This window comes from Microcaecilia unicolor, chromosome 5, assembly GCF_901765095.1.
Source record: "Microcaecilia unicolor chromosome 5, aMicUni1.1, whole genome shotgun sequence".
NCBI classification, from domain to species: Eukaryota; Metazoa; Chordata; class Amphibia; order Gymnophiona; family Siphonopidae; genus Microcaecilia; species Microcaecilia unicolor.
This window is the reverse complement of record NC_044035.1, coordinates 176,483,790-176,510,018: the sequence shown is the minus strand read 5'-3', so window position 1 is coordinate 176,510,018 and position 26,229 is coordinate 176,483,790. Positions and strand designations below refer to the sequence as shown.

The window sequence follows — 26,229 nt, the reverse complement described above, 5'->3', positions numbered from 1 at the left end:
TTCCTCACTTTTTATTGTTTTTAGTCATACTTTTTGCCTGCACTATGAGCTTTAACTCGAATATCCCAGTCTTTTGGGGACGCCGTCCTCTACGCTTTCCTTTCCATCTGCATCATCCGCAGTTCAGATACCTAATTCCTCTTTGCTCTTTTACCTCCCCTGTCCACTCCACCCTCTGCCCCTTTACAAGTTGGTCTCATAAACTTCCGTTCCCTTTGCAACAAATACTTTCTCATTTGGGAAATTATTTCTGATCACCACCTAGATATCCTTTGTATAACTAAATTCTGGCTTACTGACTCTGACGCTACCTTAACCAATCCATCCCTCCTGAATTTTCATATTTCTATCAAAACCGCCCAAACCGACATGGAGGTGTTGCAACAGAAACTTTCACTCGTCCCTCCTGACTCTGGCCTTCCATTTAGCTAACACCATCCCTATAGACTACCTCTTGATTCACCTTCCTCCCCCACCGCTGTCCTCCGCTTCCTTTTCTTCGCTTCGTTCCCTTCTGATTGACTTCTGTCTCTCCCACAACCATCCATTTATTCTGGGTGATTGTAATATCCACCTCAAAAATAAGGAAGCTCCCTACTCTCAAGACTTGATCTGATCTCAGATCTAAACCTAATTCAGTATATTACTACTCCCACTCATAAAGATGGCCATACCCTTGATTTAATTCTATCATTAACTTTGGACACAGCACCACTTGGCCTTCTCCTCCACTATTCAGTTTTTCCCTTGGTCGGACAATTATTTCATACTGTGAAATAAACAGTGTGTTTTAAGTCAGTAAAATGTGTTGGATATTTTCCTGCATTAATTATGTCCTGAAGTGTATTTCTGCTATTTGGCCAGCAGGTGGTGCTTCTTAGCTGTAAAGCCGTTAGAGAACTGAATGTTCTTTTCTTTAGTTTTAGCATACAAATAGGAAGCAAGAAGCAGTATATGTTTGAAATGTTCTTGTTCTGGGCTCTGATTGGCCCAGTAGCTTATTTTCATTTGAAGTGTACTAGCTTTTGCTCCAGTCTTAGCCAGAAAGAAGAGAGAGACACATCTCTTTGCTAGGGCCTTGTAAACAGTTACATTTGATAACTTATGAGCTGCTGTATGTCCTGATATTTCCAGGTACTTTTTAGAAAGTAAACAAATGTTTAGTTAGTGTTATAATTGATCCGTATTTCAGTTACCTGTTATTGTTTGCTGATTGCACATTTTTTTAACACTGTTCAATTTTTAAAGACAATAAACAATTTAGTTTATTGAATTTTTTTCTGGACTGATAAAGAATCCTGGTGGTTTCTGTGTTAGGTTTGTGAGTGCTTTCTGGGAACTGTGAGACCACTGGGAGTGTGGCCTCCAGTAACCTAGAAATCACTGAGGATAATTTGAGAGCTGGAGACTCGCCCAGAGGCAGTTGTGACCCAGTCAGTGGGAGGAGGGTGCTGGTGTAGAGCACGAGCAGCAGGTGCAGGCAGACCTGACTTGACTGGGGATAGACCCAATAAGTGGCCACAGGGTAACCCCAGGTGGATGTGCTAAGCGTTTTGTGACGCATGCTTTCCAACTTGCTGCTGAAATACCATCATGTGCATCCTCCTTCTCTAGAGAGATCTTTCTAGCATCTCTTCTACAACACTATCTGATAATTTGAAACTTCCTCTTTCTCCACCTTATCAATAGATGAACAACTTGAAAAGTAGAACTCTGAACTCTGCAGAGTCTACAACTACCTCCCCCACAATTCTAAAAAAAAGTCAGAACCCTGGTACACACCTAAATTTAAATGCCAGCTAAGGCATGCAGAGAGAATCTGGGTAAAAACCTCTTCCAACTCTTATCAATTATAAAACAATGATTGCATCTTATTAAAAGGCAGTGCTGGCAGCAAAGCAAGCCTACTTCTCTTCTAAAATCATGAAAGCCCCAGACACTGCTATATCACACTCTTAAAAATCTATCCATTTTAGAGAGGCTGGGTCCACCACCAACCACCAGAACATACTGGAAAGGCATCCAGACCATGTAGTTCTAAGGAGGCACAAACCACCAAGCCAATAGGGATCTCTGCAAGGGGGGCATGTGTACCAAACTGAGGGGGTGTTATCATTGACCTCAAGACACAGAGATAATCCCAGGCTCTGGGTCAGTGCACCCAGAAAAGACCTGAATCTGCAACATAGCTTTATCATCTCTATTCAAGGAGAATGGGCCCCTAAAGCGATTTTCTATTCTTTAATGCAAGGCTGCAGCCCCCATGCCCCCCACCCTGCCCACTCCACCAATCCCTTGGGTATCGTCCAGGCACTTCACCAGTTTCCAACCAATTCTCCCTACTCCACCCCAGAACAATCCTCCCTATTCCACCCCAGAACAATCCTCCAGACATTTTCAACCTCACAGTTCCAACCCACTTCAAAGTGTACAAGCGATTCCCAGTTGCTCCTGCCTCCAGCACAAACACCCTTAACATGGCAGTGTCTGACCCTTAGCTGTGAATTTCAGGACAGAATGGAGCCTTCAGATGTCTAGCATTTGCATGGCACACTGCAGCCTCTCCAAAAGCATATCTAAATAAATGAGTTTTAAGTGCAGCCTTGAATTTAGGGAAAGGGTTCAAGTTGAAGAGTTGCAGGAAGCACATTCCACAGGTCAGGTGCTGTGCGCTAGAAGGTAGACTGCCTTGTGTAGTCTAATCTTGCAGAGGACACTAGAATGGATAAACCACTATCATTTAGAGATCGGTGAAATCTGGGGTGGAAGGGGCATACTGAACTATTTCAGAGGAGAGATAATGTGGAATACCCATCTCCAGAATTTTGTGAGTGAGAGTCAGAATTTTATATTGTACATGGTAAAGCACTGGAAACAAATGGTTCTGCATACAGGGGGTGATATGATCGTATTTTCTGATGTGGGTGAAAATCCTTAAAGTAGTATTCTGTATTATAAATGGCAGAGAAATTAATGTATAAGACCAGAGTAAATAGTGTTGCAGTAATCCAAGCGTGATACGAGGTAGCATATATAAGGGTCATTTGGGAATTCTTGTCCAGGTATGGGTGCACAGCGTGGAATTATCTCAAAGCCATGAAGCAGGACCTTACTAAGGCTGACACCTGTGCAGCAAGTGATAATTGCTGGTCTAGGATAATCATCAAATACTTATACTGTGTAACCATTTTGAGAGAAGAATCCTGAAGTGAGGGTACAAGAGACAGAGTAATTTTACTGTCAATGACACAGCATGCTGTGGTTTTAAATTGGTTAAGGACCAACTGGTTCTCTTGTTGCCAGGTGGATATGCTGTCAAGACCTGTTTGGAGATGAGCAACATCAGGGAGTAATGAATAGTGAATAAGTAAAATATCAACATAAAGTAAGCTTTTAAGTCACAGCTCTTTGATCAAGGTGGTAAGAAGGTTCAGATAAATGTTAGAGTAGATGAGCTAAAACTGAACCTTGAGGTACACCACAGTTTAAAGGTTATGTAGATGAGAATATACCCAGAAGTGAGATACTGAATGATCTGTCATGGAGAAAAGATGAGAACCATTGATGGACAGTTAAACCAATATCCACTAAACGGGAAAGTAATCTGGAATAATCTACTGGATCAAAAGCTGCGGATAAATCAAGTGATACTAGCAAAGCTACTTTACCATAGTCAATCACAGACTAATTCTGTAAGAACTGTTTTGCTACTATATCCTGAACAAAAGCGTGATTGATATGGATGCAAGATATTAGACTGGTCAAAATGCTGAAGAAGTTGTTGGAAAACAACTTTATAAGTTTTGAAACAAAACAGAGATTGGACACAGTGGTAGATTAAGAAAGGTATAGACAGATCATGAGTAGAGCCTTTCAAGATAGGTTGGACAATAACTTTCTTCCAGCAGGATGGAATCTCCACTCGACTGGAGGCTAGTCTGAGTCAAGAGATAAACTAATGCAGGCACTAATGTGAGGTATGGTGAGCCATTTTGAAGAGATGGGATCCAAAGGTCAGGTAGTGAGACACATAGAGGAAAATAGCCTTCATTTATTTTGAAAAATTAATAGCATAAATGCTGACTATGGGCGTATTCCTACAGGAGATGAGATGGTCTGGACTTAAGAAATTACAAACGGAGGTAAAGGTGGTGAATTAGGGCTAATAAATGAAATGGACTATCGAAATGACTGAACTTTCTAGGAGAAGAAACGTGCAAGATCTTCCACGGTTGGACAAGAAAGTAAGGGTTTATTAGATTTAGTAGAGGAAAGTTCAGATAGAACCCGCAAACAAATTTATAGGCCTATTGGCAACTTTAGCAAGTTTGTATAATAAGATTTCTTAGTTTGTATTACTTGCTTATCAGATTTTCTGAGTTTTATATGCTGCAAGTAATTCTGGAGTGCTGTGTTTCTGCCATTTGCATTCTGGATCAAAAATATGTTATGTTTACTAGTACTTCAGATCCAGAACAAAAAAATGTAAAGCCTAGTTTCAGTTGGAGTCTGACAGTAGAAAAATGGAGGAACCGGAGTTGAAGATTTGGCTCCACAGCCCTGGTTGGAGCAATTGGATTCCAAATGTTGTTTCGGTTACAGTGGATTTACTCAATTTGCTATTTGTAATTTAAAAACTTCGAGAAATGCCCTTTTAAGAAAACATGAAGAAAAATGTATTTGTTTTTTTTTCTCAAGGAATGCAGCACTATATGGCCCTCTCCACTGACAGCAAACTGGCAGCAAGATTCAACCTAATGATGTCATTAACAGAACCCCCAGTTTTATTGCAAGCATGCTAAATCATAACAGAATTACCATTTGACTGCTGTTTTAAATTGGAGTCGGAGAAAAGAGGAGATGGTGTCTGTATTGGTAAATTGGATGGGTGTGTATGAGTGTGAGGACAGTGGTAGTAGCAGCAGCTTTGGAGTTTGAGAGAAGGACAGGTTGGCAAAACCCAGAAAGGTGAGAAAAGTCAACTGCTGTAACAGCAGATCAGGACTGATGTGGGGTTTTCATGTGTTAACTATAAAAAGTTAAATGACTAAATGCTCAAATGCTTGCTCTCTTTTAACAGAATTGCTAGAAGGGAAATGCCATAAAATTAGGTACATTCTAATCGGTTGTAGACAGAGTTGTGAAAGAATGCTAAGACAGGAGCTATGGAGCTGGTATAAAAGCATTACTGAATCACCCAGCACGCAGCCATTTAGATGTTTTCATGAGGAGAAACCAAGGTGCTCGAGCTGTGTTTCAGATTTAGAGAAATTAATACCATTTCCTTCAAGGCAGATTCTGCAGGACTAGCAACGATAACATAAAGCTTATGACACAAAGTACAAATCAGAATCATCGTTGTACCTTATGTATGTTCTGATGTGCCTGTTCATTAAAATTGCTATTCTAGGTATCAGAGAAAGCGCTGAGTGCTACTGCAGCTGTACACTGCATGCAATGCTTAAACAGTAACAGCTTTGTGCAGCCTGTGGCACAAACAAGTGGGGGGGTTTGTTTTATTATTATTTTTGTGATCTGGATATGATGTAGGAAAAGAATCAAGTCTTTGATTATGCAGCATGGTGCATAAATAACCAAGGACCTCTAGGATTTAAGTGTTTTAGAGTGTGTAAACTACAACAAACCATTATTTTCAGTTTTGCAGTAAGAGAAGGCTATTCCCTTATAAAGATACCTTTAGTTCTTGTTGAATAAAATCTGAATTTATAATTGAGTATTTATGAAAGCCTAAGATTTAAGTGTTTGGGCAGGAGCAGAGTAAATTTTCACTTTGCCTATGTCGCTATACCTCACACCTCTTCTTCAACAACTGCATTTCAGTAACATTACCCATCCCCCCACACAGCTTTTGAATATATCTTAAACTCAGTGTGCAGCATATCCCAAAATGGTGTACTAGAATTCTTCCATGACTTGCAAAACTCTAAATACAAAACTTATATGTTTTAGCTAGAAGAGGCTTAGTTAGCTACCTGTGATGAAATGTTGTCCTTTTCAATGAGGTGAGTGTTGCTTTAGACATTAAAGATAGCCCTGAACAAAGTCATTTGCCTCACTAAGAAACCAATAAAATTCATGCCACAAAAAAGGCTTGTAACAGTGGTTTTTCAAAATATGGATTCTTCTTCATAGCTCTTAAATGTAACTTCTAATTAAGTTCAGCTCAACTGTGTATACCAATTGCTGCTTCTTTTCTTCCTCTTCATTGTAAAGAATGGAGTCTTGCTGCGAACAGTCCTTGATCCAGTTACTGGCGATCTGTCTGATACCAGAACACGGTACTTGGGCTCAAGGCCAGTGAAGCTCTTCAGGGTCCGAATGCAAGGCCAAGAAGCGGTAAGTAGCTGTAGTGATGGCAGAGATAGTCTGTCTTTTGAATAGCAATGATAACCAAAGAGCTGGGGCTAAAGATATTACAGTAAAATCCAATACATTTCCCTCTCTCCCTTGATTCAACAGGACCAGTGTTTTATTATTATTATTATTATTATTGTGTTTGAATGGAATACATAGCAAATCAATTGCAGATAGACCATAAGGCCTATCCAGTCTATCCATCCATACCACCTACTAAGCTTTACAATCCCTTTCTTTTGCATAAAGATCCTCCTTGTCCCATGCTTCCTTTAATAAAAGGAGAAGCTGATCCATCCTGAAGTAATGCTTTAGTCACGCCATCACCAAAAGCCCTGCAATTACTGTGAACCAGAGACCTTGAGAGATGTGTAGGACTGTACGTTAGAAACCTTGATTAAGCAGGCTTTGATTTTTCAGCTTCAAATTGCAGGCAGTGATCTGGAGCTTCTTTTAAATGGGTTTAATGCATCTGAGAAGTAGCTCTATAAGATGAGCTACCAGGCTGTGCTGCTGTGTCACATCTTGACAGAGTATGTCTTATATAGTGAACAGTTTGTGAGGGATATGGCTGTACTGGTCTCTGCAAGATGAATAGTTGACTCCATCTGGATCAGTCACCAAAGAGGGATTCCTTTTTGATGAGGATTAAGGCAGCCTAGGACTAAAATAATTTCCTGAACATAATCCAAGAGCATTCTTAAAAATAATATCCAGATGAAAGGTTTACATATCCGGGAAGATACAGGCCAGGAAAATCAAGCTCTTCTCAAAGTTTTAGATTTTGGTCACGGCAATGTGGCTTTCTTGAAGACAGGAAAAAGGCCCACCAAAAGTCGTGTCCCTCAGGGCCTTCCCAAATCTACCAGTATGGTCTTCCAGGTCCATTCCTGGAAGGAACAGGTAGGCAGTTGCCCTTCGCTGCACCTTTTCCAATTCCACTATATCTTTCTTGAGATGCGGCGACCAGAATTGAACACAATAAAGGTGCGGTTGCACCATGGAGCGATACAACGGCATTATAACATCCTCACACCTGTTTTCCATACCTTTCTAGAAGATTGCGTATAAGAGAGAGAGATATTCAGAGGATGTCATTCTATCTTAAAGGTCAAGTACAAAATGTATTGTTAGCAACTCACTCAGATGTGCCTTGTTAGGAGTGGTGTCTTCTATACATCCTCCACTGTGCAAGTCTTGCTTAGAATGGCATTTCAGTTTAGTTCTTAAATGTCTAGGCTTCCTGCCTTATGTAAACCACTTAATGCAACTATAAGGATTTATCTTTAAACTGTTGTCTTAGGTTTTCTGCTTTAAGGCAGGCAGTGGCCCTTTTTTTGTAAATGATCAGAGCATCTGGTGATTTACTCTGACCCCAGATTCACTTGGTGTTCCCTGCTTATTGCTAACCAGATTCTCAGAAGTAGTAGTGTGGAAGATAGAGTGGTGCTGGTGCTGGCTATCTCATCTAAAGTCTTGTAAAATGTATCATGCCAAACAGTCATCTGGCTTCTAGGGGCAAGAAGTGGAATGCACTAGGAAGCAGTTGGCATTTTTCCACCTGTTGGTCATGATTGAGGTTCTTTACATTTCTCACCTGTACTTTTGTTTCTTGACATGAAAGAGCAGCAACAGGGAAATTGTGAGTGTAAAGGATCAAATGATGATCTTATCATGAGGCAGGCTGTGTAAGAGCATTAATCAGCCCAACAGACCAATTTCCTGGGGGGGGGGGGGGGGGGGGGGGGCGGAGTCAAGTTGATAATATGGCCAGTTATGTGCGTGGGTGATTGAGCCACCTGAAAAGAGTGCAGCTAATTTATTACAAAAATTGCTCTCCTTAGAGTTTTGAGGGTTATTACAAAGAATGAAACTCCCCTAAGACTAAAAAATATACATTAGATGATGAAAATTTCACTCTACTACTTATCATTTCTAAAGCGCTACTAGACGTACGCAGCGCTGTACACTTGAACATGAAGAGACAGTCCCTGCTCGACAGAGCTTACAATCTAATTAGGACAGACAAACAGGACAAACGAGATAAGGGAATATTAAAGTGAGGATGATAAAATAAGGGATCTGAACAAAGTGAATAAGGGTTAGGAGTTAAAAGGAGCATCAAAAAGGTGGGCTTTTAGCTTAGATTTGAAGACGGCCAGAGATGGAGCTTGACGTACCAGCTCAGGAAGTCTATTCCAGGCATATGGTGCAGCAAGATAAAAGGAACGGAGTCTGGAGTTAGCAGTGGCGGAGAAGGGTGCAGATAAGAGAGATTTACCCAGTGAACGGAGTTCCCGGGGAGGAATGTAGGGAGAGATGAGAGTGGAGAGGTACTGAGGAGCTGCAGAGTGAATGCACTTATAGGTCAATAAGAGGAGTTTGAACTGTATGCGGAAACGGATAGGAAGCCAGTGAAGTGACTTCAGAGGGCTAATATGAGCATAACAACACTGGCAGAATATTAGTCATGCAGCAGAATTTTGAACAGATTGAAGAGGAGTGAGATGGGTAAGTGGGAGACCTGTAAGAAGCAAGTTGCAATAGTCTAAGCGAGAGGTGATAAGAGTGTGGATGATGGTTCTGGTAGGGCGAATTTTGGTGATATTATAGAAACGACAGGTTTTAGCAGTCTGCTGAATATATGCAGAGAAGGAGAGGGAGGAGTCAAAGTTGACCCCAAGTTTACGAGCTGATGAGACAGGAAGGATGAGAGTGTTATCCACAGAAATAGAGAATGGGGGAGGAGGAGAGGTTGGTTTAGGGGGAAAGATGAGAAGCTCAGTCTTAGTCATGTTTAGTTTCAGATGGCGCTGAGACATCCAGGCAGCAATGTCAGACAGGCAGGCTGATACTTTGGCATGAATTCCTGCTGATATTTCTGGTGTGGAGAGGTAGATCTGGGAGTCATTAGCGTAAAGATGATACTGAAAACCATGGGATGAGATCAGAGTACCAAGGGAAGAAGTATAGATGGTGAAAAGAAGAGGTCCCAGGACAGATCCCTGAGGTACACCAACTGGCAGTGGGATAGAAGTAGAGGAGGATCCACTAGAGTATACGCTAAAGGTACGCTGGAAGAGATAAGAAGAAAACCAGGAAAGAACAGAGCCCTGAAATCCAAGTGAGGACAACGTATCAAGGAGTAGGCTGTGATCAACAGTGTCAAAAGCAGCAGATAGATCGAGAAGGATGAGGATAGAATAGAGACCTTTGGATCTGGCCAGGAACAGATCATTGGAGACTTTAGCAAGTGCTGTTTCAGTTGAATGAAGGGGGCGAAAGCCAGATTGAAGTGGATCAAGAATAGCTTCAGATGAAAGAAAGTCAAGGCAACGGTGATGAACAGCACATTCAAGTATCTTGGATAGGAAAGGGAGGAGGGAGATGGGGCGATAGTTGGAAGGATAGGTAGGGTCCAATGAAGGTATTTTAAGGAGTGGTGTGACTACGCCATGTTTGAAGGCATCAGGAACAGTCGCAGCGGACAGTGAAAGATTGAGGATATGACAGATAAAAGGGATGACAGTAGGAGAGATAGTGTTAAGTAGATGGGTGGGAATAGGATCAGAGGAACAGGTAGTTGGTTTCGAGGAGGAAATAAGATGTGTAGTTTCCTCGTCAGTGATTTCGGAAAAGGAAGAAAAGGAGACGGGTTTCAGGGTTGAGAGAATGGACTAAGGGAAGGAGAGGTGGAGGTGACCTGGTTGAGAATTCAAGTTTAATCTTGTGAATCTTATCATGAAAGTACTCAGCCAGAGTCTGGGGGAAAAGTGAAGGGGGAGTTGGAGGTGAAGGCACTTTGAGGAGAGAGTTCAGTGTGGCAAAGAGATGTCGAGGGTTTGAACCAAGAGAATTTGTCAACTGGATGTAATAGTCCTGTTTGGCAAGTAAAAGAGCAGACTGGGAGGAGGTCAGCAAGAATTTGAAATGTATGAAGTCAGCATGGGCACGGGATTTCAGCCAAAGTCGTTCGGCAGAGCGGGCACAGGAACGTAGGTAGCAGATTCTAGAGGTCAGCCAAGGCTGGGGTTTGGTACGTTTTACAGAACAGGGAATGGGAGGAGCGAGAGTATCCAGAGCAGAGGAGAGAATAGTATTATAGGAAGAGACAGCCTCATTGACAGACTTGGATAACATAGTGGTAGAGAAGAGATTAGAAACATTGGAGGACAGAGTAGAAGGGTTATAGCCTGAAGATTCCTAAATATATTGGTTAAGATTGGACGGGACTGGGGAGTAGGGTGTTTAAGTGTGAAAGTTATCAGATGATGGTCAGAGAGGGGAAGAGTTGAGGCAAAGAAACTGGAGAGTGAGCAGTTTGAGGAGAGGATAAGATCAAGACAGTGGCCATTCTGGTGAGTGGGGGCAGTGGAGCACAGGTGAAGATTGAAAGAGGATGTTAAAGCAAGGAACTGCGAAGCATAAGAGTCAGAGGGATCATTAGCATGAATGTTAAAATCCCTAAGAATGAGGAAAGCCAAGCATCAAAGTCAGTGAGAAAGGAAGAAAGGGACTTATCAGGGGGTCGATAAATGACTGCTACTCGGAGAGACAGAGGAGCAAATAGGCGGATGGAGTGGACTTCGAAGGAAGAAAAACAGTGAGATTGAGGTGGAAGAAGAGGTTGAAATCTACAAGAGGGTGAAAGTAGTAGCCCGACACCACCTCCACGGCCAACCGGGCGAGGAGTATGGGAGAAAAGATAACCTCCATGGCATAGGGCCGCGACTGAAGCAGAGTCTTCAGGGTAAAGCCAAATTTCAGTTAGGGCAAGCAGATGGAGAGTATGAGAGATAAAGAGGTCATGGATGTAGGAAAGTTTGTTACAGACAGAGCGGGCATTCCACAGAGCACAAGAGAAAGGCAGGGAAGGAGGGGGGAGGAGAGAAACAGAAATTAGATTGGAGATACCACGGTGTGACCTGCACAAATAGGATGAGAGCCGATGTGGAGGACCAGGATTGGGATTAATGTCCCCAGCGGAAAGCAGGAGAAGGAGCAAGAGAGTACGGAGAAGAGTAGGAGAGGTACGACGAGAGCGACAAAGGCGAGATGTACTCAGATAGGAGATGGATGAATGGAAGGAAGGAGATGTTCAAGTTTGAGAGCTGAGAAAAAGGAAGAGGAAAAAAGAGATGTTGAGATGATGAATACAGAGGGTGGACAATGTGTTCCTGCAGTGTACAGTGGTTTAAGATGGAGAAACAAATTAGGAAGGGACAGTACCAAGAAGAAAAAGTGTACTGGAGCCATAAGTAGTGACTGTGAGAAAATAAATGTAAAAAGAAAAATGCCCTGGAGTGGAGGCCCGGACTGGATAGGAGTGGACCTGGGAGTCACCCCGGAGAAGGCAGGATATGCAAATGAGCTGCAAGTCCTCCAAAGCACCTGAAAGGCAGCCGGTGGTAGAGCTGGGCACCTCTCAGCTGAGGAAAGGCTTACCAGGAGTTAGGCCGAAGCCAGCATTCCTCCCCCGGAGGGTCGCCTGATCAGAAAGAAGATCCCATTTTTGGACTGGGAGTACGGGGTAGAAAACAGCAATATGTAAACAGGCATGGGCAACTGTATTCAGACAACCAAAGACTCAGCACATAGTGCTCCTCGGACTGTGATCTCATCAATAGGGAAAGCTGAAGAATAGACGAGTGCTATGCCACCCTCAGTCTTTTTAATACAATGCTTATAATACATAGTATAACCCAAGGGAGTAGCCTGAATCAATTGTCTCCTCCCCCTATTGTAACCAGGACTCTATCAGGCAGAATATGGAATAACAATATACAATAAATAAGGTTATTAAACAAAATCTACCTGTTCCTAACTGACCTTATATTTAAGAGACTAAAGGAATATTTATATGAACATAGGAATAGCCATACTTTAGTTCTTTGAGTTACTACTTCCAAAGAGTATTCCAAGAATTCTGATATATTCATAACACCTGAATTGTTCACCTGTTGATTCCTAGACCTAGAAGATACTGTGAGAGATAGATAATTGAGCTCTTGTTACTGGGGGAAGTAATTCTTCAGACGTTTTCAAGATCTCACACAAATATTTGTGTAACATATCCTTCAGGAGATACCCATGGAGATTTGGGAAAATTTAAAAACCTAAGAGTACTTCTTCTGACTTGATTCTCCAAGAACTTCATCCTCCTATGCAAATAAACATAGTTCTTCACCAGTACTCTAATTCTTGTAGCTCAGACATTTTAGCCTCAAAGGATTGTAATTTAGCATCTGCTTGTTCCAGTGACCAAGAGTGAAGAATGACAGTTGTGGTAACTGAAGCTTATATCAGTAAATTTAATAGAAGCTTTCAAAAAGGAATTGTTAAGTACCTGCAGTGCGTCCCAAATTGTATCCATTGTAACTATTGACGGCTTCTGCAGCAGTTTCATACCATCTGCAATAGCATTTACATCTCCTTGAGGTTACAGATTGTCCAGACTTTACTGCCCAGGCTGAGCTCCTCTGGCAATAACCTCAGTAACCTGAGGAGAAGATACCACTACAGGAGATGCCTTGACTGGTGAAAAGACGGGGTGGAAGAGGACATTTCCTCCTGCCTTGCCTACTCCAGTGCTGCTTATGTCTGCAGGTTGGAGCTTGCTGATCTAAACACAGCACCCAGTGAAGCCTTGCTTTCACTGCCTGCAGAACGACAATCCTCCGCCATGGCTGATAGAGAATTCACTCCAGATGTAGCTTGGAACTTTTCCATTGTCGCTTGCTTCAAACCTGGGGCTTTCACCATGCTTGAGGAAACTCAGCGAATACCCGCTTTCCTCTTCCCCATTCCTAAAGAAATGCTGTGGAGTTGTTATAGCAGCAACAAACAGGAGGTAATCCCCAGAGCTCCAGTACAAGTGTCTGGTCAGGACTCCGTCTTGGTTCATGTGATGTTGGTGTTTGGTTTTGCTATGTTTTTCCAATATGATAAGAGAGAGGAAAAGCAGCAACTTTGTGTGTTGCTCCTGCTACAAAACATCCATAATTGGCCATCTTGTGAATTGCATGTGCTTTTTGGACATAGTGCAAATGTATATCATGATGTGTATCAGTTTATCCAGGGCCTTCATGCTCTGAATATTGCATCTCCTTGACAACTTTGCAGGGCTTCAAAGCTCAGTACCCCTCTTCAGTGCCAAAGGATCCAGGAGCCACACAAAGTGCTGGTGATTTGATGGCACTGAAGGGCCAAGCATACTCCACAAAGTTGGTATCCAAGAAGAGGCCGAAGAAAAGTAAGGCACTCCATTCTACTTGATGTTCAAGAAAAAGTCCTTGGACTTCAGGCATGAGGGGGCAATATGCAAATGGCACCAAAGCATTGGCATTGATCTCATTCAGTACACAAGCTCAAACGTTTAACTTATAAAATTACCTACAATTGTTATTCTCATCACTAAGCCACTTCCCCTTTCCCTCCAAGAAAATATATAGAGAGCCAGCAACAAGCTGCTGTCATTATCCAGTGGAAAACGATGTAGCCCAGAAATATAACCTAAACTTTTCATAATCTTGGCTAAATTCTTGTGTGTTCTGTTCTTAATTTCATTAAATTAGAGGCTGGCATTTAGTGGCATTTTCCAGTACAGTGTGGGGGTGGTAACTTGTTTTGATTTTATTAGTATCGGCTGATCAAATCCAGCAGTGTTTTTCTCTGTTCTCCACTGTTACTGCACTGCATTTATCGGGAGGCAGATGTAGCTTCCAGATGTGTAATCTGGAAGCCTTTGAGTACTGTGGGTTATTGTACTGTTATTTCTGTACTCATACAACCCAACTAATTTTGTATTTCCCTAGCATGCTTTCTATTGACTAGCTGACTCTTTATTTAATGACACTGTGTAACACAAATACACAAAAAAAACTCCACTAATACCAGTCCAGAGAGTTTCAAATGTCTTTCAGTAGCTTATTAATTTAATTATCGATTTTTAAACTTTTTCTAAAAGAACTTGGAGGAAAAAAGCCTCAGAGAATATCGGGTGTTACTTGTGCATTCAAAACACCTCAATTTATCATTCATAGGCTTAGAAACCTCCAAACTTTAATTCAGTGAAAGATCACCCCAACGCTGGCCACCGTTTTCAGGTGTCTAACCTGCTGCCTCAGGTGGTGATGACCTTAGACCAAGCAAGCTGTAAGAAAGCAAAAAACGATTCCAAGATGGCGTTGTGAATGGACGCACCTGTGTTAGCTCCTGGAAGTTGCTCTGTTTGTAGGTCCTCTACGGCACCTCTGTCGCCTCATTAAGCATGGGGAAACGGAGGGGAAAAGTGAAGGAACATTCCTCAACTCCTGTGACTTCTTCAGCGACCAGGCAGACAACTTTGCAATTTTTCAGACAGCAACCAGGTCCTCAGGGCTTTTCGACCCCCTCTGCAACTCTGGGCACTTCGGTGTCGATTGAGAATGGAAACGGGGCTTCCCTGAGCCCCTTGGAACGAGTTGCTCCACCCCAGCCTGGAGGGGAGTTGCTGGCAGCTCTGACAGGGAAGGAAGCCGAAGGGGCTCAGCCCGACCTGTTTGAGGGAGTGTCTGCAGTAACGGAGGCTGAATCTCAATGCCGAGAACTATTGCTACAATCAGCTTCAAAGGTATTGCCTCAGGATATAGTTTCTAAACTTGCTTGTGTTGAAGATCAACCTCACCCTTCTTCAGCCATTAATGGTGTGAATAGACCAGCAACTCTGACATTAGAGTCACTATGGAATATGATTTACAGCATTCACACTTCTATGCAAACTACTTTAAGTGAATACTTCTGACATAAAGACTCTTTCTGAGGCTGGCCTGCTTCAGGCGCAAAAGACTGCACAGCAAACCTTAGCTTTGGAGACTGTGAATATTAAAATTCAAGAAATGGGATCTGTAGAAACGGCTTTGGTTAAGGATAATAATTTCCTACATAAAAGATTGGAGTACCTAGAAAACCAGACTAGAAGATTAAACCTCAGGTTTCTTAATTTTCCCAAATCGCCTTTAATTTCCCCTTTGGACATGGTTAAAAAATATATGATTGACATTCTTGGAATGGATAAGGACTCACTGCCTCCCCTTACTCGGGCTTATTACATCAGGAGTGGTGGAAGAAAATCCCCCGATAGCAGGGGAAGGAATGGATCTTACTTCTTTCCTTGAAAGTTCATTGGAGATAATTACTCAGAGGTTGACTCTGCTTGTTACTTTTGTGCTGGAGCCTGATAGGAATGCCGTATTAAGGCTTTCCTTGAGACACTTAGAAAATCTGTTTTTGGGCTCAAAAATTCGTATTTTTCCTGATCTCTCAAGGCCTACACAGATGAGACGGAGGGCCTTTTTGGAACTCCGCCCTAGGGTGATAGCACTGGGAGCAACTTTTATATTACGTTTTCCTTGTTATTGTAATGTGTAATGCTTGAGGGTAAACAGTTTCAATTTGTAGACCCAAAACAGTTAAAACAATTTCTAGATGCTAGAGTGGAATTGAATGTTGTGTGCCCTCCCTAAATGCAGGCTGGGGTCTGAACCAGAGGTTGCAACCACTAGTCCTTAATTATTGCTATATGTTTTACTTTAAATTCTAAATTCTTGGATTCCAAAATTTCCTAAACTTGTGGACAGAAAGGCTGTTAATGATATTTCTCTTTATTTTTTATTTTGCCTTTTGTATAAATGCCGATTGCATATTCATGTATTGTGATGATATATGGAAATATATGAATAAAGAAATAAAAAAAAGCAAAAAAACAAAATCAGAATGTCATAAAAAATAAATATAATCACAAAATTCATCAAATGTTATTCACTGCTCCCAAGTTCAGTCATGACCTGAGCACAGTTTACAAATGGTGGCTCAGCGTTTCATGGGTGGTATATTCTGCTTCAACTAATCAAAATCCTGAAAATACATTTATTCTCAGAAACTTCAAACAAGGATGTAAAAATGACAGCTCTGGTTGGAGATACCACTTCTTAATATCAAAATCTAAAGTATAAAAAAAATCACATTAATAAAATGATTCCATACAATGCATGCATTCAAATCTATGAGATATAAGGAGTTGAGGTGATAAATCCATTGATGATCTCTTTGTAACAAAAACAAGCGACGGTCACCTCCCCACATGTCAGCTGTCATTCTGTCTATGGCAAAATATCTCAAACCAGTGAAAGCATGATAATTTTGAAGACAGTGATCCACTATCTGAGCTTCCCTTTGTTGGTGATGTAACGCTCTGCAATGTTCAGTCAAGCACATCTTCAGTTTCCTTATAGTTTGTCCCACATAAATCTTAAAACAGGCACAAAATGATGTAAACTACATTCTCCGAGGACAAGCAGGCTATATTATTCTCACAAGTGGGGTCGACGATCTGCGTCGGGCCGGAATCTGGCATAATAGATAGCAAAGAAACTTGCTAGAGCCTTCTGGTGCGCGTGCTGCGCCCCACCGCACATTCGCGGAGTGCCTTCCCACCCGTCGAGTGACTGTGCTCCCCAGTTGATTTTTTTCTCCGCGTGAGGAGCAGCGGAGTTTTTCCGTTGCACCTTTTTTCACCCAGGAAAAAGCCTTGTGTCTGTGTTCACGATTTTTTTGTGTTTTTTGTTTATTCTTTCAACAATTTTTTAAAATCCTTTGTTTTAGTTTTGGGGCCGCGTTTAAGTTTTCTTTATTTTTCGTCGCGGGCCACGCTTAGGCCTGCGTGGTTTGGCTTCCCATTTTTGTGCCTTTTCTTTCGGCACAATCAAGTCCTTTATTTTTGCCGAAGCCATTTTATTTATTTTATTTTATTTTTGTTACATTTGTACCCCGCGCTTTCCCACTCATGGCAGGCTCAATGCGGCTTACATGGGTCAGTGGAGGGTTAAGTGACTTTCCCAGAGTCACAAGGAGCTGCCTGTGCCTGAAGTGGGAATCAAACTCAGTTCCCCAGGACCAAAGTCCACCACCCTAACCACTAGGCCACTCATCCATATCATCGAAGACTCCCAGTGGCTTTAAAAGATTGCAAAGTACTGAGAATTTTAATAGCTGGCTCAAAGCCTGGTGTCACCAAGCAGGATTTAGGTACATAGGAGGATGGGGCAATACGTGGAAAAACAAAAGACTATACTGTAATGATGGGCTTCATCTCACTGCAGCAGGAAAAAAAATCCTTGGGGAGAAATTCAGACAATATATTTCTAGGCATTTAAACTAGAAGGCGGGGGTGGCATATGGAGGCAGTTCACTTGAAGTGGTCACCCCCAGCTTAAAGCTAAAGACAAGATGTGTCAGTAGAAAAGAAAGCAATGAAAACAACAATCTTAGCAAATCACTTCTTACCAACGCAGCAGGAAATGAGACTAAACAACAAATTAAACAGAAGAAAAAAATTCCACAGATATGTAGATGGAAAGCGATGACTACAAATGTTCGCAGTCTAAGCAATTAAGTTCATGACCTTCAAGCCCTGATGTTGGAGGCAGACTTAGACGTTGCAGTCACAGAGACATGGATCAATGGTTCCCATGAATGGGATGCAAACATACCAGGCTATATTTAGGAAGGATAGAGATGGTCGTAAAGGTGGAGGAGTAGCTCTGTATGTGAGAAATGATATCGCAACAACTGAAATGACAGGGACCTGGGGAAAGGAAGAAGCAATATGGATCACCTTAAAAAGAGATGATAGATCCTCTGTCCATGTGGGTGTTGTCTACAGACCTCTGACACAATTGAAGGAACTAGATAAAGATCTGGTTGCAGATATTCAAAAGATGGGAAAGAAGAGAGAGATTACTGGGAGATTTCAATCTGCCGGATGTAGATTGGAAGGTTCCATCTGCGGAATCGGAAAGAAGTAGAGAGATCGTGGATGCTTTTCAATGTGCTGTGCTCGGACAAATGGTGACGGAACCCACGAGGGAGGGAGGGAGGGAACGACGCTCGATCTGGTGCTCACAAATGGGGATAGTGTGTCAAATGTCCGAGTGGGGGCCCACCTGGGCAGCAGTGACCATCAAACGGTTTGGTTTGATATGACAGCTGAAGTGGAGGGTGGCAACTCAAAACTCAAAGTCCTGGATTTCAAGCGTGCTGACTTTAGTACAATGGAGGAATACCTGAGGAAGGAGCTGATGGGCTGGGAGGACGAACAAGAAGTGGAAGGACAGTGGTCCAGGCTGAAAGAAGCTATAAATATGGCCACAAACCTTTATGTAAGGAAAGTAAATAAAAGCAAGAGAAAAGGGAAACAGATATGGTTCTTCAAGCAAGTGGCTGAGAAATAAAGGCTAAAGAGTTGGCGTTCCTGAAATACAGAAAAACTCAAGAAGAGGAACACAGAGAGGAATACTGGATGAAACTGAAAGAAGCCAAGAGAGAGAGACGTCTGGTGAAAGCACAAGCGGAAGAACAAATGGCTAGAAAGGTAAGGAGAGGTGACAAAAATTTCTTCAGGTATATTAGTGAAAGAAGGAAGACTAAAAAGGGAATTGTGAGACTGAAAGATGCTGCGAACCGCTATGTAGATAATGATGAAGAAAAAGCAAATTTGCTAAATAGATACTTTTTTTTCTGTTTTCACAGAAGGAAATCCTGGAGAAGGACCACAATTGAGTGGCAAAAGTACATACGAGAATGGAGTGGATATAGCACCGTTCACGGAAGAGAGTGTGTATGAACAACTTGAAAATCTAAAGGTGGACAAAGCCATGGGCCCGGACGGGATCCACCCCAGGATATTGAGGGAGCTCAGAGAGGTTTTGCCGGGTCCTCTTAAAGATTTGTGTAATAAATCCTTGGAGACGGGAGAGGTTCCGTGGGATTGGAGAACGGCGGATGTAGTCTCTCTTCACAAAAGTGGTGATTGGGAAGAAGCTGGACACTACAGGCCAGTAAGCTTCACTTCGGTTATTGGAAAAGTAATGGAAGCGATGCTGAAGGAAAGGATAGTGAATTTCCTGGAAGCCAATAAGTTGCAAGATCCGAGACAACATAGTTTTACCAAAGGTAAATCGTGCCAAACAAATCTCATTGAATTCTTTGACTGGGTGACCGGAGAATTGAATCACGGATGTGCTATAGACGTAATCTACTTAGATTTCAGCAAAGCTTTTCACGCGGTTCCCCACAGGAGGCTCTTGAATAAACTTGACAGGCTGAAGATAGGACCCGACGTGGTGAACTGGAATAGGAACTGGTTGACGGACAGACGCCAGAGGGTGGTGGTTAATGGAATTTGCTCGGATGAGGGAAAGCTGAGTATTGGAGTGCCTCAGGGATCGGTGCTGGGGCCGATTCTGTTCAATATATATGTGAGTGACATTGCCGAAGGGTTAGAAGGTAAAGTTTGCCTTTTGCGGATGATATTAAGATTTGTAACAGAGTGGGCACCCGGGAGGGAGTGGGAAACATGAGAAAGGATCTGAGGAAGCTAGAAGAATGGACTAAGGTTTGGCAATTAAAATTCAATGCGAAGAAATGCAAAGTGATGCACTTGGGGAGTAGAAATCCACAAGAGACGTATGCGTTAGGCGGTGAGAGTCTGATATGTACGGACGGGGAGAGGGATCTTGGGGTGATAGTATCTGAGGATCTAAAGGCGACGAAACAGTGTGACAAGGCGGTGGCCGTAGCTAGAAGGTTGCTAGACTGTATAGAGAGAAGTGTGACCTGCAGAAGAAAGGAGGTGTTGATGCCCCTGTATAAGTCGTTGGTGAGGCCCCACCTGGAGTATTGTGTTTAGTTTTGGAGGCCGTAACTTGCTAAGGATGTAAAAAGAATTGAAGCGGTGCAAAGAAAAGCTACAAAAATGGTATGGGATTTGCATTACAAGACATATGAGGAGAGACTTGCTGACCTGAACATGTATACCCTGGAGGAAAGGAGAAAGAGGGGTGATATGATACAGACATTCAAATATTTGAAAGGTAAAAATCCGCAAATGAACCTTTTCCATAGATGGGAATGCGGTAAAACTAGAGGACATGAAATGAGATTGAAGGGGGCGGGGGCAGACTCAAGAAAAATGCCAGGAAGTATTTTTTAACGGAGAGAGTGGTGGATACTTGGAATGCCCTCCCTTGGGAGGTGGTGGAGATGAAAACAGCAACGGAATTCAAACATGCGTGGGATAAACATAAATGAATCCTGTTCAGAAGGACTGGATCCTCAGAAGCTTAGTGGAGATTGGGTGGTGGAGCTGGTGGTGGGAGGCGAGGTTAGTGCTGGGCAGACTTTTACGGTCTGTGCCCTGAAAATGGCAGATGCAAATCAAGGTCAGGTATACACATAAAGTAGCACATCAAGGTCAGGTATACACATAAAGTAGCACATATGAGTTTATCTTGTTGGGCAGACTGGATGGACCATACAGGTTTTGCTCTGCCGTCATCTACTATGTTACTTGGTGCAGCCGGACAATCTTGGGTACTGATACACATTCTTGATGTATTCAGTGTCTTGGGCCCAACCATAGCCCGGCAAATTGTGTCCTTTGTCTTCGTATGAAGAAAAGAACAGAAATTTCCCGAGAGGCTCAGAGAGAGAAACGTTTTGGAGCTCGGTCCGGTCCTTCAGCGTCGAGGGAGGTATCGACATCTGGAGTTGAGGTAGGGATAGCTACTGGGAGCAGTGAGGCGTCGAATGGGTCTCCACCTATCTCAAGGCCTCCTGCTGTGGAGGCCCCTCAGGACCGGCCTTTTTCAGACCCAACCCCGAGGCGATGGGAGGATTCAACGTCGGCACCGAGGAGCTTGGATGAGATGCATCGGGCAAAGGCCAAGAAGCACAGACACCGATCTCCTTCGACACAAGATGCCGGGATCTCCAAGGCACCAAGGGATCTGGCCCCCGAGAAATGTCGACACTGGGAGGACTGCTCCCCCTCCATTCAAGAGGTACCGATACGTGCATCTTCCAGCAGCCGAGATCCTGCTCCCATGCACCAGGCGCTTCTGCAACCTGATCTCCAACCAGCCCCACAGCCTTTACCGATGGCAGCTTTCGACGAGCGTATCCTGGGCCTTGCTCCGAGAGCTTTTGGAGGGCTTACTGCATCGGTCTGCATCGGCATCAGGGGTGCTTGCGCCTGCCATGCCTTCTGCTGAAGCCACGTCTGCCCTTCAGCCCATAGTGCGGCATCTAGCACCAGCGTTGCTTGCAGCCCCAGTGTCGGTTGCCTCCCAGGCCGGTTCTTTTTTGACGTCTGTGGAGGAATCTTTGCCAGAGTCGAGGCAGGAGCCACCTTCTCGACTCAGTTCTCGAGGCGGGCCCGGTCTAGGATATCCCTGAAGGAAGTGCTGTCCGATACCTAGGAGGAACGCTCGTGGTAGTCAGAGCCTCCTCTGACTCCCACGAGCGTTCCCAGGTACTTTTCCTCCGATAAGTCCTATGGGATCCCTTCTGAACCTTCCCCTCCTCCTGAGAAAAGGCTATCTCCACCTCTGAGCTTCTCATTCATCTCTTTTGTATGGGAAATGGCTGAGGCCATACCATTCCCCATAGAAGTGGAGGGCTAAGATGCTCGTGGTCCTGGACTACACCTCTCCACCTAAGGAGGGAATGACTGCTTCTCTGCACGAGGTACTCAAGGCAGTCCTCGTGCGGAACTGGGCGTCCTCTCTGTCCCTGAGGTTCCCAAGAAGATAGATACACAATATCAGATCCACAGGGAACCTGGGTTGGTGAGGTCTCAGTTACCCAACAACTCCAAGAGAGCCAAGAGTACTAGAGACTATGCTTCGGCTTCCCCAGGCAGAGAAGCTAGAACCTTGGACTGTTTTGAGAGGAAGATGTATCAGTCATACCAGCTGTTCACGAGCATCTACTTGTGGAACTTGGTAACAAAGCTGTCTGACTTGGTTGACATGCCCCCTCCAGAGCAGGCTGAGCCTTTTCGCTAGTTGGTCAAACAGCAGAAGGTGTGTTGCAAGTTTTTGGGCAGGGGCACTTACGACACTTTTGACGTGGCATCCAGAACCTCTGCCCAGGGTATAGCAATGCACAAGCTCTCATGACTGCGTGTTTCTGACCTGGACCATTTGGTCCAGCAGAGGATGGCAACTTGGACATGGGTTCATCCTTTTTGTCTGAGGCATTTTATGATTTGTTGCGTACTTCAGACAAAAAATATGGCTATGGTTGTGGGTCTCTGCCACTTAAGGAAGCTATGCTCTTTGGAGAAGATTTGGACAAGTTAGTGTGAGGTCTTAGTGATACCAAGGTTCTATGGCTTCCAGATTTTCGGTTCAAGGCAGGGGCCAGAACTAGTTCCGCTCGGGGACGGTTTAGGGAGGCTCAGCAGTATAGGGCGGGCAGATCGAGTGGGGCCTACCCCTAGCTGTCTGTTCGTCTGTCCAATTTATGCTGGAAGCTCTTGATCTATTCTGCAGGCAGGCAGAGCCAACCGTATTTTCAAAAAAGATGGTTGACCATCTTTTTCTTCAATAATACGGTTGGGCCCGGCCAAATGTCAGAGTTTGCCGGGGTTGAGATGGCCGGCCTCGGTTTTCGGCCATAATGGAAAAAAATGCTGGCGAAATCCAAGGCATTTGGTCATGGGAGGAGCCCGCATTTGTAGTGCACTGGTCCCCCTGACATGCCAGGACACCAACCGGGCACCCTAGGGGGCACTTCTAAAAATTAAAAAAATATATATACAAATAGCTCCCTTACCTTGGGTGCTGAGACCCCCAAATCCCCCCTAAAACCCACTACCCACAACTCTACACCACGTCCATAGCCCTTATGGGTGAAGGGGGCACCTACATGTGGGTAAAGTGGGGTTTGGTGGGATTTGGAGGGCTCAACACTTACCACCACAAGTGTAACAGGCAGGGGGGGATGGGCCTGGGTCCACCTGCCTGAAGTCCACTGCAACCAACAAAAACTGTTCTAGGGACCTGCATACTGCTGTCAGGGAGCTGGGTATAACATTTGAGACTAGCATACAGGCTGGCAAGAAAGGTTTTTATTTGTAATTTTTTAGTGTGGGAGGGGGTTGGTGACCACTGGGGGAGTATGGGGAGGTCATCCCCCATTCCCTCCAGTGGTCATCTGGTGAGTTGGGGCACCTTTTTGAGACTTGGTCATGAAAATAAAAAGGCCAAGTAAAACCGGTGAAATATTCATTAACGCCGCTTTTGTTTTTTCCATTATGCGCTGAAGCCGGCCATCTGGTAGCCACGCCTATGCCCGCCCATGTCCCGCCTTCACTATGCTGCCGACACACCCCCTTGAACTTTCGCCGGCTTGGCGACGGGAAAGCGGCGATGGTGTCAAAAAAGCAGCTTTCGATTATACCGATTTGGCCGCTTTTGAGAGATCGCCGGCCATCTCCCAATTTATGTCAGAAGATAGCCGGCGATCACTTTCGAAAATAAACCTTATAGTAATCATAGCCTTTCTTACTTAATCCTACTGTTTCTGAATATTTCCTCTCTGCTGATCCCTGCTGACTTCATCCTTGATTATTTCAGTCTTGGAAATCAGCCCAAGCAGCCTCTGCCACAGACTTCTCACATCCTCTGGTCTACCTTCCATATACAAAACTTTCCAGATGGAGTCAAAACAGAGTGCATACATGAGTATGAAATCCCCACTGAGCTGTGGTATCACTTTTAGTTAATTAGGAGGTCTATTTACTAACTGCACTAGTACTACCTCAGGCATCAACACGTTAAAAGGATTAATACATGTTTAAAGCACAAATATGGTTTAATAAACACAATTTTAGTGTTAATATAACCTAAACAAAGCTACCCATGGAAAATGCAAAGGAGCTCCTTATCAAACAAAGTAATGTTGTTTTTAATGGTGTCTATTAGCAAACATTAACTATGTATATTTGTATTGTAGAGTTTTTTGTATAGTTTGTTGTGTAAAGAAATATTTTTTATTGCTTTGTTTTTTATATTTTGTGTGTGATTTGTTCCCCACTTTGACTTTTAAAGATATAGCGGGTTATAAATAAAGTTTTATTGTTATTATTATTGTTATTATTATTATTGTTGTTTAAAAAGGGGTTGGACGGTTTCCTAAAGGACAAGTCCATAGACCGCTACTAAATGGACTTGGGAAAAATCCACAATTTCGGGAATAACTTATGTAAAATGTTTGTACGTTTGGGTAGCTTGCCAGGTGCCCTTAACCTGGATTGGCCGCTGTCAGGGATAGGATGCTGGGCTCGATGGACCTTTGGTCTTTTCCCAGTATGGCATTACTTATGTGCTTATTTAGATTGTAAGCTCTGTTGAGCAGGGACTGTCTTTTCATGTTAATTTGTACAGCGCTGCGTAAGTCTAGTAGCGCTATAGAAATGTTTAATAGTAGTAGTAGTAGTAGTAGATGCCCCTTGCCGGGGGTATAATCTTTTCAGAGAGAAGGTTGAGGAGCTCATTGATAAGATTAAAAATCACACTGATGCTATGTATTTTTCTCTCCCATCGAGCACCTTCTGCAACCACATCCTCATCTAAGAGGTGTTTTGGTGGGTCTCTGAGTGCTTCCAATGCTAGGTGTAGGTACGCTCCTGCGGCCCCAGCGTGCTCGTTCTCGTCAACAGCGTGCGCCCAAGGACCCTGCTGCTCCCCAGCAAAAGCAAGGGACGGGCTTTTGACTTGCTCCAGCAGAGTATAGCTACCATAAGAGTGTCCATGCCGGACGACTTACCAGTTGGGGGGAGGTTAAAATATTTTCAACAAAGGTGGCCTCTCTTAACCTCCGACCAGTGGGTTCTTCAAATAGTCCAGTTAGGATACACCCTTAGTTTGATATCCTAACCGCCAAACTGCCCACCAAGAGCTCATTCATTCAGCTCTCAGCATAAGCAGGTACTTGCAGAGGAACTCTCCACCCTTCTGAAGGCCCATTCGGTCGAACCCGTTCCAACAGGGGAAGAAGGGCAGGGATTCTATTCCGGGTACTTGTGCAGAAAAAGACAGGGCAGGATGTGTCCCATCCTAAACCTAAGGGTCCTGAACAAATTCCTAGTCCGAGAAAAGATCAGGATGGTTTCCCTAGGCATCCTTATTCCCATGATTCAAGAGAACGATTGGCTATGCTCTCTGGACTTGAAGTATGCATATACACACATCCCAATACTTCTCACAGATAGTATCTTTGATTTCGGCTGGGAACACATCACTTTCAGTACCGCGTGTTGCCTTTTGGCCTCACATTAGCTCCCAGGGTGTTTACCAAATGTCTAGCAGTAGTCGCAGTGTCGCTATGCAGACTGGGAGTGCATGTGTTCCCTTATCTTGACAATTGGCTGGTGAAGAGCACCTCGGAGGTAGGTGCTCGGGAGTTCATGCAGAAAACTATTCAGGTGCTGGAGCTACTAGGGTTCATAATAAACTACCCCAGGTCCCATCTCCAACCTGTTCAACAATTGGAGTTCATAGGGGCCCTTCTCGACACACAGACTGTTCGAGCCTATTTTCCGGAGACGCATGCAGACAATCTTCTGTCCCTCGCATCCAGGGTTTGAACATTGCAGCAGGTCACATCTCAGCAGATGTTGAGATTGTTGGACCACATGTCTTTCACAGTGTATGTTACACCAATGGCACGTCTTCACTTGAGATCTGCTCAATGGACCCTGGCTTCTCAGTGGTATCAAGCCACAGGAGGTCTGGAGGATGTCATCCAAGTTTCCTGTCTTCAGTGGTGGACAATTCGGTCCAATCTGACCTTGGGATTACCATTCCAAATACCCCAGCCACAAAAGTGCTGATGACAGATGCATTGTTCCTGGGGTGGGAGGCTCATGTAGATGGGCTTTACACTCAAGGAGCCTGATCCCTCCAGGAAACGGGTCTTCAGATCAATCTCCTGGAGCTTCGAGCGATCTGAAATGCTCTAAAGGCTTTC

At 43.7% G+C, this 26,229-nt stretch overlaps 1 protein-coding gene across 1 annotated transcript in view; it reads left to right on the top strand.

The window, feature by feature from the left end:
- LOC115470428 (splicing factor 3B subunit 3) overlaps positions 1-26,229 on the top strand; it is a 210,377-nt gene that overhangs the window by 74,458 nt on the left and 109,690 nt on the right. The window contains exon 7 of the mRNA XM_030203606.1: positions 6,235-6,357. Within this exon, the coding sequence (XP_030059466.1) occupies positions 6,235-6,357 (123 nt within the window). The remainder of the gene's footprint in view (positions 1-6,234; positions 6,358-26,229) is intronic.